General features: G+C 50.0%; 1 protein-coding gene across 1 annotated transcript in view; it reads left to right on the top strand.

The window, feature by feature from the left end:
- LOC108801738 (dnaJ homolog subfamily C member 3-like) overlaps positions 1 to 12579 on the top strand; it is a 15178-nt gene extending 2599 nt beyond the window's left edge. The window contains exons 2-13 of the mRNA XM_018573646.1: positions 138 to 266; positions 2187 to 2297; positions 3369 to 3493; positions 4011 to 4085; positions 5005 to 5148; positions 5629 to 5810; positions 7549 to 7668; positions 8608 to 8713; positions 8799 to 8919; positions 10965 to 11097; positions 11187 to 11335; positions 12423 to 12579. Coding sequence (XP_018429148.1) covers positions 138 to 266; positions 2187 to 2297; positions 3369 to 3493; positions 4011 to 4085; positions 5005 to 5148; positions 5629 to 5810; positions 7549 to 7668; positions 8608 to 8713; positions 8799 to 8919; positions 10965 to 11097; positions 11187 to 11335; positions 12423 to 12562 — 1535 coding nt within the window. The 3' untranslated portion in view covers positions 12563 to 12579. The remainder of the gene's footprint in view (positions 1 to 137; positions 267 to 2186; positions 2298 to 3368; positions 3494 to 4010; positions 4086 to 5004; positions 5149 to 5628; positions 5811 to 7548; positions 7669 to 8607; positions 8714 to 8798; positions 8920 to 10964; positions 11098 to 11186; positions 11336 to 12422) is intronic.
- The last annotated feature ends 484 nt before the right edge of the window (positions 12580 to 13063 follow it).

Below are 13063 nucleotides of genomic sequence, written 5' to 3'. Positions count from 1 at the left end.
CCCCCCACACTTCCAGGTGTCATTGTAATATATCCCCCCCACTTCCAGGTGTCATTGTAACCAGATAATCAATGTTATTCACGTCACCTCTCGGTGTGAGCAATGTTATGGCTGATGTATAATTTCCTTTCTATTAGCAGCAGGAAGAGGACCGCGTCATCCCGAAGCAGAGTGCCCAGCCGGCATGGAGAGAGATCGGCGCGGTATGAGCGGAGTCCTGTCCTCTCTCTCCCTCCTCTGTGTCATCCTGGACCTGCAGCTGGATGGTGAGACCGTCATGTCATATATTGCAGCTCACCAGTCCTTACATGCTGTGTACGAGTTATGTTTTTTCAGGCAAGGACAGACATTTCCTGTGGGATGAAATCATCCTGAAGCACAGCAATGCACTTCCTGGTATGTGAGGGTGCCTAGGGGGCTCCTGTGCCCACCACCTCATAGCTGTATATGTGCAGCGTGAGATCACCTAGAGACACTAATGCAGCCGACTGCTAGTCTTCTGAGATTTGGAGATGTCACTACTGTACTGCTCATTGTTCTCCTTGCTGGAGGTTCTGAAGTAAGGAAGAAAAGCCCTGCCTCTACCAAGATGGCCGCCTCCACACAGAGACACAGCAGAGAACAAGCACTGGCGGAACTACCAGGGTCGCAGCGGTCGCAATTGCGACCGGGCCCTGGCGTTTGGCCACTTAGGGGGGCCCAGCAAGGAAGAAGAGGGCCCCCCCTCCAGGGAGTTGCCGCTACATCCCTGCACAGCCACCCGTAGCATGTACGGGCAGCTGTGCGGCAGGGATGCATTGCACGGCCTCGGCTGCAAGATACTGTGCCCGTCTGAGCTGCTTCTCTGGCACGATAAGATTGTAAGGAGGGAAAGAGGAGTAGAAGCGAAACATGCAATACTGGTGACTAGTTCTGTGCCCTCTGCTTGCCATTTTTTGGGCACAGCTTCCAGAGTTCCGTTCTTCTTTAAAGGATACACGCACTTTTGCCCCATTCCCCTGACCTTCTCTAATCATCTCTGGCCTCAGGACACAAGCCCATAGACGTCTATGCGATCCTCTCCTCCCTGGAGAAACAGCCCTATAGACATCTATGGGATTGTCTCCAATCGCCACCGGCCTCAAGACACAGCCCCATAGACTTCTATGGGATCATCTCCAGTCTCAAGACACAATCCCATAGGCTTCCATATGATTGTCTCCAGTCTTGTGACACAGCCCTATAGACTTCTATGGGATCATCTCCGGTAACAGCCCCATAGACTTATATGGGATCCTCACTGGTCTGGAGACACATCCCTATAGACATTTTATGGGATCATCTCCAGCCTCTGGGCACAGCCCTATAGACTTCTATAGGATCATCTTCAGTCTGGTGACACAGCCCCATAGACTTCTACAGGATTGTCTCCAGCCTCAGGACACAGACCTATAAAGTTATATGGGATCGTCTCTAGCCTCGGGTAAGAGCCCCATAGACTTCTATGGGATCATCTCCAGCCTTAGGACATGGCCCCATAGACTTCTACTGGATTGTCTCCAATCCTCTCTGAAGTTTCATTCGGCTATGCAGGTTGTGCTCTACTCACTAGAAATGTGTACAGAATTGTCTCAGATCACCACCAGCCTTGGGACAGCAGCCCTATAGACATTTATAGGACCATCTCGGGCCTCAGGATACAGCCCAGTAGATTTCTATAGGGATCGTCTCCAATCATCTCCAGCCTCCGGACACATAGCCATAGGCCTCTATGGGACCATCTCTGGTTATCTCTGGCCTCAGAGCCCCAGCCCCCAAAAACTTTTATGGTATAATCTCCAAACATCTCTGACCTCAGGAGACAGACCCATAGACTTCTTTAAGACCATCTATATAGGAAGTCTATAGGACTGTAATATGCAGGTGGGACCAGGACAGTGAAGATTTGTCCAGCAGAACCGTGGCCTTCATATGGAGGTAACTATACATCCGTGGTGGGGGAGACGTCGGGGAAGAAGGCAGAGATTATAAATGCACTTTGTTTTATAGTCCACTTCTCCTTTAAATTGCAGTAAATACTCCTGGGTGTGCTGTATGGACTATGGGTGTTCTTTTTATTATATGTGCATTGAGTTTGTAAAGTGGTGACACCTCCTGGAGGTTCTCCTGTAACCGTAGATCACCAATGCATGTTGTTTACTCCGCAGGATCGCTGGCGGCCAGCCAGGCTGAAATAGAGAACCACCTCGAGATGGGCCGCAAGCTCCTGGCTGCTGGACAACTGGCCGAAGCGCTCTCTCATTATCATTCCGCTGAGGGTGAGTCTTCTGCCACAAAATACATTTCACGTTCACATAGTTAAAGAGACCCTGTCACCAACATTATTCAGCTAAATCCAGCAATCAGGAAAGTACCTTCAAGTCCAGCTGACGGGGATGCAGACAGCAAAAATGATGAAATATTGTGTATGAATTACACATGCAGCCAGCAGATGGCGCTAGAGGCTGCACGTCTTCCCTAGGCTGGCGTTATTGTCATGTCTGTCACTGGATCTCGTGCTATTCATTGCATTCTTACAGTGGAATAGGTCACAGGAGGGGCCCTCTGCTGGCTCCATATACCTATATGGTCTTCAAGTTAAAATGTATCTACAAATGATCACAAAAAGATAAATAAAAAGAGGCGCTGGGACTTCAAAGCTTATTTTTTCCAGAACATGGAATGACCATAATTATTCGATGAGCTAACTTGGTCTGGTTAGTCAGGTAGATTGGTGGCCTTTTGGATTGGCTGTCAGCGCAGAAGGGCCCTCTTACGTCGATGGTCAGCGGTGAAGGGCCCTCTTACGTCGGCGGCCAGCGGTGAAGGGCCCTCTTACGTCGGCGGCCAGCGGGGAAGGGCCCTCTTACGTCGGCGGCCAGCGGAGATGGGCCCTCTTACGTCGGCGGCCAGCGGAGATGGGCCCTCTTACGTCGGCGGCCAGCGGGGAAGGGCCCTCTTACGTCGGCGGCCAGCGCAGAAGTGCCCTCTTACGTCGGCGGCCAGCAGAGAAGGGCCCTCTTACGTCGGCAGCTGGCAGAGAAGTGCCCTCTTGCGGCCGGCGGAGAAGGGCCGTCTTACGTCGTCGGTCAAAGGGGGGAAAAAAGCTCCTTGGATTATTGGTCAGTGGAAATAACGCTTCCTCTAAAGATGGCCTAGAAGATGATTGGTGTCAGTACTTACTTATCTGAGAGGCAGAAATTGTTAAAGGGACCCCTAGCAACCTCTGGCGGTAACCCTCGGCTTCCACGGAACCCAGGTTGTGAAAGGCTGGTGCACAGAATGGTAGTCCGGCCATTTTGTTTGTCCCCTGTGAACATCTTATCTCACTATAATGTCTTATTTTGCAGATGGAGACCCCAAAAATTACCTGACGTATTACAAGCGGGCCACCGTCTACTTGGCGATGGGGAAATTCAAATCAGCTCTTCCAGATCTCAGCAGAGCCATCGACCTGAAGCCAGACTTCCTGGCCGTAAGTTACTGAATCTGGTTACTGCCGCTGGCCCTCGGGTTTCGTCCTGGAGCACCAGTCTGCCAAGTGCTATCTGGGGATCACTTTCGAAGACTTACCTTTTTTTCCCCACACTTGGAAGTCCTTACATGTGATGAAATGGATTAGTCTCACACCTATTGGCTTTCCCTGCCTTCAGTTATTTTTGCTCTCTGTAATGTGTGGCCGTGATGTTTAGGGCCGGCAACAGTAACATTTGTTTTCAATGTTGGGGGAGAGAGCCTATCAGGTCTTCCTTGAGGTTAGTGGAGAGAACTCTTCCAGGTCCCAGTATGACTTTGACAGCCTGGTCTCCACTGTGAAGTCCTTGTTCTTTTTGGGGTTTGTATTCAATCCAGTGAGGGGTTTGGTTGAAGTTCTGCCTTAAAATAAAAAAGTAACTAAAGAATATGTGTGTGCCAAATCCAGCTGATTCAAACAAACAAATAGTCCTAACAACCATTGTTGGTATGTTCTTACATCTTCATGTTATCTACAGGCCAGACTCCAGAGGGGAAACATCCTTCTGAAGCAAGGGGACACGCAGGATGCCGCAGAGGATTTCCAGGCTGTGGTGAGTCTACACTGATATTGTAATGTCAACTGGACTGATCCCTAGACAATGAATGGGCTGTGTTCTGATGAATATGAAGTGTCGGTGATGTCACTGGTCTCTAGTGAATGGACGGGCCATGTTCTGATGAATATGAAGTGTCGGTGATGTCACTGGTCTTTAGTGAATGGACGGGCTGTGTTCTCATGAATATGAAGTGTCGGTGATGTCACTGGTCTCTAGTGAATGGACGGGCCATGTTCTGATGAATATGAAGTGTCGGTGATGTCACTGGTCTTTAGTGAATGGACGGGCTGTGTTCTCATGAATATGAAGTGTCGGTGATGTCACTGGTCTTTAGTGAATGGATGGGCTGTGTTCTCATGAATATGAAGTGTCGGTGATGTCACTAGTCTCTACTGAATGGACGGGCCATGTTCTCATGAATATGAGGTGTTGGTGATGTCACTGGTCTCTAGTGAATGGACGGGCTGTGTTCTCATGAATATGAAGTGTTGGTGATGTCACTGGTCTCTAGTGAATGGACGGGCTGTGTTCTCATGAATATGAAGTGTCGGTGATGTCACTGGTCTCTAGTGAATGGACGGGCCATGTTCTGATGAATATGAAGTGTCGGTGATGTCACTGGTCTTTAGTGAATGGACGGGCTTTGTTTTCATGAATATGAAGTGTCGGTGATGTCACTGGTCTCTAGTGAATGGACGGGCTGTGTTCTCATGAATATGAAGTGTCGGTGATGTCACTGGACTCTAGTGAATGGACGGCCTGTGTTCTGATGAATATGAAGTGTCGGTGATGTCACTGGTTTCTGACAATCGGGGTTCAGAAAGCATCAATAATAATTTTCACCGCTGCCCTTCTACTAATATTCTATTTTAATTTTGGGTTGTAAAATTGCTTTTCTGCCTTTTCTCAACAGTTGCTCAGCAGCCCAACCAATGAGGAAGCGAAGAACCAGCTGGAACGAGTGCGACAGGTGGAGGAGAGGAGTGAGGAGGCATGGGCAGCCTACGACAGAGAGGATTATGGGGAATCCATCAGCTTGCTGGAGAAAGTGATTGAGGTAATGAGCAGATAACGTCTGTTACTGGTACAAGTCTCCTGCAGCTTCTTAGTATACCTATCGAATCGTTAGTCATTTTGGTCGCCATTTTTGTGACCCGCCCCTCTGCTAGAATGTAGATCACTTTGTCATTGAGGCTTCCTGGGTCACCTACCTGCTCCTTGGGGTGTAATGAGAAGGTTGGAGGAGAAGACCAAACCAACAACCAAACTCCAGGACGACAACAGGGCCGCCTTCCTGAAACTGAAGCCGAATTGAAAACCGATCTCCGGCCTTCCCTTCACTCTTTGCTGCCATATCTCTGTATTCATTTAATAATGTGTCCATGACAACTGCATTTTAAATCATGTATGTTGTTGTATGTTCTCTGCACATGTCCCAAGGCTGACTTGTATGTTTTATTTATATTTTGATATCATAATTTGGACATGTTGTGTGACTATTCATACCTCTAAGTTTACCTTCGTCTTGACCTGTTAGTTTTCCCCCTGGGACGCCAGCGTTCGGGAGCTGAGGTCCGAGTGTTACCTCCGAATCGGAGATCTAAACAAGGCCATCCAGGACCTCAAACCCACAACCAAACTCCGGAACGACAACAGGGCCGCCTTCCTGAAACTGAGCCGCCTCTACTACAGCATGGGAGAGCACGAGGAGAGTCTGAGGTGTGGAGGATGTGCTACACCATTGGGCACATGGGGGAGGATCTAATATATCACGGGGAAGAACATGGAGGGTTGTAGATGGATAGAATCTAGAATATCATGGGAGCACACAGGGAGGGTTGAAATGAGGAGGATCCAATATATCATGGGGGAACACATGGAGGATCTGAGATGAAGAGGATACGTTATATCATGGGGGAAAACGTGAAGGATCTGAGATGAAGAGGATACTTGATATCATGAGGGAACACATGGAGGGTAGAGGTGAAGAGGATTATATATATCATAGGGGAATACATGGAGGGTCTGAGGTTAGTGGGCTTAAAATATCATGGGGTGATACATGGAGGGTAGAGGTGAAGAGGATCTGTTATATCATGGGGGGAACACATGGAGGGTAGAGGTGAAGGGGATTTTCTATATGATGGGGGAAACACATGGAGGGTAGAGGTGAAGCGGATTTTCTATATCATGGGGGAAAACATGGAGGGTGGAGGTGAAGAGGATCTTTCTATATCATTTGGGAACACGTGGAGGTGAAGAGGATATTCTATATCATGGGGGAACCCATGGAGGGTTGAGGTGAAGGGGATTATATATATCATAGGGGGACATTTGGAGGGCCTGAGGTTAGTGGGCTTAAAATATCATGGGGTAATGCATGGAGGGTAGAGGTGAAGGGAATCTTGCATATCATGGAGGAACACACAGAGGGTCTGAAGTGAAGAGGATCCAAAATATCATGGGGGGAACACGGGGAGATAGAGGTGAGGAGGATGTGATATATCATGGGGGAACACATGGAGGCTCTAAGGTCACGAGGGTTTACTACGCTGCGGGAGAACATATAAGGATGGCCTAATATTTGGAGGGTCTGAGAAAAGAAGGATTTAATAAGCGATTGGGCAACATTTAGGGATGGTCTAAGGTACCATGAGGAACACAATAGAGGTGGTGAGAGGATTCAATAAACCCCTGATACTGTGTCTTGAGGGAAGACTTGGAGTGTTGATTACGCTGCCTTAGGAGAGCATAAGGACAATCAGATAGGAAGGATCCATTGTACCATATGAAAGGACAGCCTGAGATCAGGGGGTCCACCACACCATGGGGGAGGGTGCAGAATCAATTAATTGAATCTATTAGATCACTGGGAAACATGAGGAGAGTCTGAGGTGACCGAAATCTACTCCACCATGAGGGAGGAGGACAGTAAGGTGGAGAACATTTAGTATACCATGAGGAAGAACCAAGTGAGAGTGAGGTGACCGAAATCTACTCCACCATGAGGGAGGAGGACAGTAAGGTGGAGAACATTTAGTATACCATGAGGAAGAACCAAGTGAGAGTGAGGTGACCGAAATCTACTCCACCATGAGGGAGGAGGACAGTAAGGTGGAGAAGATTTAGTATACCATGAGGAAGAACCAAGTGAGAGTCTGAGGTGATAGACATCTACTCAACCATGAGGGAGGAGGACAGTAAGGTGGGGAAGATTTAGTATACCATGAGGAAGAACCAGAAGTAAGTTTTTGAGGATGGGTTGCACCATATGAAAGAGTGAAGAAAGTGAGAGGTCAGAGAGATTTACTCCACAACAGGAGACGATCTGAGGGATCTGTTCCATTGCTGGTCCTGTGTTATGTAGGGATGGTGGCCATAGTGCAGACCTTCTATAAGGTTTTAGTTGCCCTGGGTGTTAATAGAACATTGTGTTTTTTTTGTCTTGCTCTTTTAGCCAAGTGCGAGAGTGTCTGAAGCTGGATCAGGACGACAAAGATTGCTTCTCCCATTATAAACAAGTCAAGAAGCTCTCCAGACAGCTGGAATCGGCCGAAGAACTAGTCCGAGACCACAGGTGAGATTCTGAGCACTCGCCTTTCTAGCTAACATAGACAGAAACCGAAGGTCTCTGAACAAATACAATACCGCACTGCACTGGATCTTCACCGGAGATAAAAAAATCTTTATTCAAAAGACACACTGTCCACCCACCAGCCTGTAACACGTTTCACCCATTGGACTGAATCGTAGATTTTATCTCTGGTGAAGATCCTGCGGAGTGCGGTATCTGTTCAGGGACTTGGGAGTTGGAGCCATGGGACGATCAGCACCAGGGATACGATTTGAGGCGGAGAGCCAGGCTGGGAATGGGAGCATTGTTTTGGACCATAAAGAAACCAAAGGTGCCCACAGATGTACAGCGACCATCACCCAGTCCGGACTGTGGTTTTATGCATGGTCACCAATCCAGCTCCACAAGCCAACCAGCTTTCACCACAGAGGACTGCTGGAGGTTCGCTTCTATTCTTTATTTATTGGCTGCGTTCATACAGAGCCAACATATTGGACAAAACTTTACGGAGAACAATGCACGTCCGTCTCTGACTGCGAGGGAAGTCTATTGCCACTACCAGAGTCCCTCACGCTGTAGGGCCAGTTTGGTCAGACTCCAGTTGTCTTGTCGCCATAGCTTTGAACTGGCAAACATCTGAGGAGAAGATACAAACCCCATGCAGATATTGGTTCCTCAATATAAGGCCAGAGCGTTGTATGTCTTAGCTCTCCTTGCTTGGCGCTTGAACATGCACGCTCAGGCAATGCAGGCATACATAGCGATTCAATTGTTCGGCCATTGACCGCCCCAATCCTCTCACATCCTCTGTACATTTATCTAATGTGTGCGGACTGTGAAGAGATTTGGTCTGTGCTGTTTTTTTTCTTGGCTGTAAAGTAGTGGCCCTGATGGGGTTCTTTCTTTATACTGTGTTCCAGTCACTCAGTGTGTTCTCCGCAGGTATGAAGCTGCGATAGAAAAATTTGAAGCCGCCATAAAAACGGAACCCAACGTGGAAATATACAGGAAACAGGCAAAGGAGCGGATCTGTCACTGCTTGTCTAAGGTTGGCCTAATTATCATGTTTAGGGTTTTACTAAAGGTTTGCTGTACCCGTAATAAAGTGTAACCTTGTGTCCTGTGACCTGCAGAGTCAGCACACAGAGGCAGCCATTAAGACATGTACAGAAGCCCATCAAAGAGACCCCCAGAATCCGCAGGTGCTGAAGGACAGAGCCGGGGCCTATATCCTGCATGAGGAGTATGAGAAAGGTGAGAGCAGAAAGGAGGTCTGGCTGCAGGTCTCTTCTAACTTCTACTTCCATCTTTCTTCTCATTCTAGCTGGCTTCTCGATCCATATCTCTATGGTAGATGTCCCTATAGCTCCATCTCTTATGTTTCTTTCTGCTTCTTTCCCTTCCTCATGTCTCTTGTCCTCCCCTCTCCTCCCTTATACATTCTTCTATTCTTTAATCTCACTTTCCCATCCCTTGTCCTCATCCTTCCTTTTTTTTTTTTCCTGTGTCCTCTTTACTGCGCTTATTTCATGTCCCCTACTGTCTCCATTCCAGTCCTGCCCTCTCCTGTGTCTTCTCCACTCCTTGCTTCTCCTGTCTCCAATCCAGTGCTGCCCTCTCCTCTCCTGTGTCTTCTCCACTCCTCGCTTCTCCTGTCTCCAATCCAGTGCTGCCCTCTCCTCTCCTATGTCCTGTCTACTCCTTGCTTCTCTTAACTCCAGTCCAGATCTGCCCTCTCCTCTCCTGTGTCTTCTCCACTCCTCGCTTCTCCTGTCTCCAATCCAGTGCTGCCCTCTCCTCTCCTGTGTCTTCTCCACTCCTCGCTTCTCCTGTCTCCAGTCCAGACCTGCCCTCTCCTCTCCTGCCTCTTCTCCACTCCTTGCTTCTCCTGTCTCTAGTGCTGACCTGCCCTCTCCTGTCTCCTCTCCACTCCTCGCTTCTCCTGTCTCCAGTCCAGACCTGCCCTCTCCTATGTCCTGTCTACTCCTTGCTTCTCCTGTCTCCAATCCAGACCTGCCCTCTCCTATGTCCTGTCTACTCCTTGCTTCTCCTGTCTCCAATCCAGACCTGCCCTCTCCTCTCCTGCGTCCTCTCCCCTCCCTGCTTCTCCCGCTCCGATCCTCCTCCCCTGTGTCCTCTCCACTCCTTGCTTCTCCAGTCCAGATCCTCCTCTCCTGTGTCCTCTCCACTCCTTGCTTCTCCAGTCCAGATCCTCCTCTCCTGTGTCCTCTCCACTCCTTGCTTCTTCTGTCTCCAATCCAGTGCTGCCCTCTCCTGTGTCTTCTCCACTCCTCGCTTCTCCTGTCTCCAATCCAGACCTGCCCTCTCCTCTCCTGTGTCCTCTCCACTCCTCGCTTCTCCTGTCTCCAGTCCAGACCTGCCCTCTCCTCTCCTGTGTCCTCTCCACTCCTCGCTTCTCCTGTCTCCAATCCAGACCTGCCCTCTCCTCTCCTATGTCCTCTCCACTCCTCGCTTCTCCTGTCTCCAGTCCAGACCTGCCCTCTCCTCTCCTATGTCCTGTCTACTCCTTGCTTCTCTTATCTCCAGTCCAGATCCTCCTCTCCTGTGTCCTCTCCACTCCTTGCTTCTTCTGTCTCCAATCCAGACCTGCCCTCTCCTCTCCTGTGTCCTCTCCACTCCTCGCTTCTCCTGTCTCTAGTCCTGACCTGCCCTCTCCTGTCTCCTCTCCACTCCTCGCTTCTCCTGTCTCCAGTCCAGACCTGCCCTCTCCTCTCCTGTGTCCTCTCCACTCCTTGCTTCTCCTGTCTCCAATCCAGACCTGCCCTCTCCTCTCCTGTGTCCTCTCCACTCCTCGCTTCTCCTGTCTCTACCCCAGACCTGCCCTCTCCTCTCCTGTGTCCTCTCCACTCCTCGCTTCTCCTGTCTCTACCCCAGACCTGCCCTCTCCTCTCCTGTGTCCTCTCCACTCCTCGCTTCTCCTGTCTCTACCCCAGACCTGCCCTCTCCTCTCCTGTGTCCTCTCCACTCCTCGCTTCTCCTGTCTCTACCCCAGACCTGCCCTCTCCTCTCCTGTGTCCTCTCCACTCCTTGCTTCTCCTGTCTCCAGTCCAGACCTGCCCTCTCCTCTCCTGTGTCCTCTCCACTCCTCGCTTCTCCTGTCTCCAGTCCAGATCCTCCTCTCCTGTGTCCTCTCCACTCCTTGCTTCTCCTGTCTCCAGTCCAGACCTGCCCTCTCCTCTCCTGTGACGATAACATTCAGTTTTAGGAGAACTCTGCTGTGCTTCTCCTGTTATCTGAAATCATTTGTCCTCATGTCCTTCTCATCTTCCCTCCGGCAGCGGTGGAGGACTTCCAGCAAGCCAAAGAGCTGGACGGTGAGAACGAGGAAATAAAGGAAGGTCTGGAGAGAGCGCAGAAGCTGCTGAAACAGTCCCGGAAACGAGATTACTACAAGATCCTGGGCGTGAAGAGGTAACCTCCATAACAATGTATGGATCTGCATGCACGGTGCATGTGTCATGAGGGCAGAGCGCGGTGACTCTAGCATTGCTTTCTCATAGGAACGCCAACAAACAGGAAGTGATCAAAGCCTACAGGAAATTGGCACAGCAGTGGCACCCGGACAATTTTCAGTCGGAGGAGGAAAAGCGAGAGGCCGAGAAGAAATTCATCGACATCGCAGCTGCCAAAGAAGTGTTAACAGACCCAGGTACGGACTACTGCTTTCCTGCACTGTCAAATGTTATATTTACCAGACTGAAAGTAGAAACGTGATGTCACTGGTTGTCAGGAGCTGGGCGGGACGCTGGCCAGAACGTCACAGGCTGCTAAGAGCGCTCAGCAACCTGGGACGCTCTAACCCAAAGTGATGCCACCTGAGGCAACCACCTCAGACTTTCTTATTATAGGGATGGCCCTGATGTTCACCCTAAAGCTAAACTCTAGAAAGGAATCAGTATTTTGGAGGCCTGTTCCTACAGCTGTAATGGGAGGACCTTGGCATCTCGGACTCTTAAGTCTGTCCTGCTCATTCTCACTGCCTAATTTAATTGGCAGGCAAGGAGACCCCAGGTCTGTCGTGCCCACTGAAGCCCACCATGACATCGCACCTTAACTGACAGGGCATGAGAGTCTTCGTCTTTTATGCCCACCATGACATCACACCTTGACTGGCAGATCTGTCCCGCCCACCATGACATCACACCTTGACTGGCAGGTCTGTCCTGCCCACCATGACATCACACCTTAACTGGCAAGCCAGGAGACTCTTGGTCTTTCATGCCCACCATGACATCACACCTTGACTGGCAGATCTGTCCCGATCATCATGACATCATACCATGACTGGCAGGCAGGCAGGCTCGGATTCCCCACAAGGCCACTGAGGCCCGGCCTCGTCTATTCCCATCTCAGCTGTCACAGGAGTTCCAGCACAGCGCTGTGGCGTATTGCGGAACCTGGCCTTGGGGCGGCAGGAAGAGTAAATCCGGCCCTGCTGACAGGCCAGGAGACTCTTGGTGTGTCCCACCCACCGTGACATCACACCTAGAATGACAGAGCAGGAGACTCCTGGCCCCTCACGCCCACTCATGTGCCGCCCATTTGAATCATGGGGGAATGCACACACTGTTCTAGAGTTCAGTGACTCGCCATGTAGTCGGGTCACAATCAAGATGGCGACTCTTCAGCCTGCACCATTAAGGATTGATTTTAGCAATGGCAGCTCCCACATTGCTATTGTTATCAGTTCAGATAGTATACAACTGCCTCTGATCCAACCTTGTTTTGCTTTCCAGAGATGCGTCAGAAGGTGGACGCTGGAGAAGACCCTCTGGACCCCGAGAACCAGCAAGGCTCCGGACACCACCAGCAGTGGCCTTTCGAGTTTAACCCTTTCAGCTCGGGCAATTACCACTTTAAATTTAACTATAACTGACCCCCTCGGTCCTTCCCCCCACGGTGGCTGACTGGTAACAGGAATGCACTCCATGCCGGCCCGCTCTCCAGGGCGCCTCCATAAGAACTCTTTCAACATATCCGTTTACAACGGGGGCGGAGACTCGTAACTGTCGCTGCATGCCCAGTGCGTGACCGGCTTCCGAGGATGTCTTCTCCCCGGGTGTTTTCCGGCAAGGAAGCTGATTGTCCTTTTATCTCAGCGTGACGATTGACGGGGCATTGACTCCCCAACTCGGCCTGTTCTCTTAGACTCTCATGGAGCCAAGAGGTGCCCAGACCACTCCATTCAGACCATAAAAATACACTTTCCAGCATCGGAAAGCGTTTGGCCAAGGTGAGAATAACAATTGTATAAAGGTGAGAGTTGTAGGGCGGGAGAAATATATTATTAAAGAATAAATTCTTATAAATGAGGAACGTTGTACTCCTTTTCTATCCCCCGAAGACTCTCCGTTCAGTCACATGGACCCGATCACCT

Source organism: Nanorana parkeri, unplaced genomic scaffold (genome assembly GCF_000935625.1).
Source record: "Nanorana parkeri isolate BGI_ZX_2015 unplaced genomic scaffold, ASM93562v1 scaffold2471, whole genome shotgun sequence".
NCBI lineage: Eukaryota > Metazoa > Chordata > Amphibia > Anura > Dicroglossidae > Nanorana > Nanorana parkeri.
This window is presented reverse-complemented; position numbering and strand designations above follow the sequence as displayed.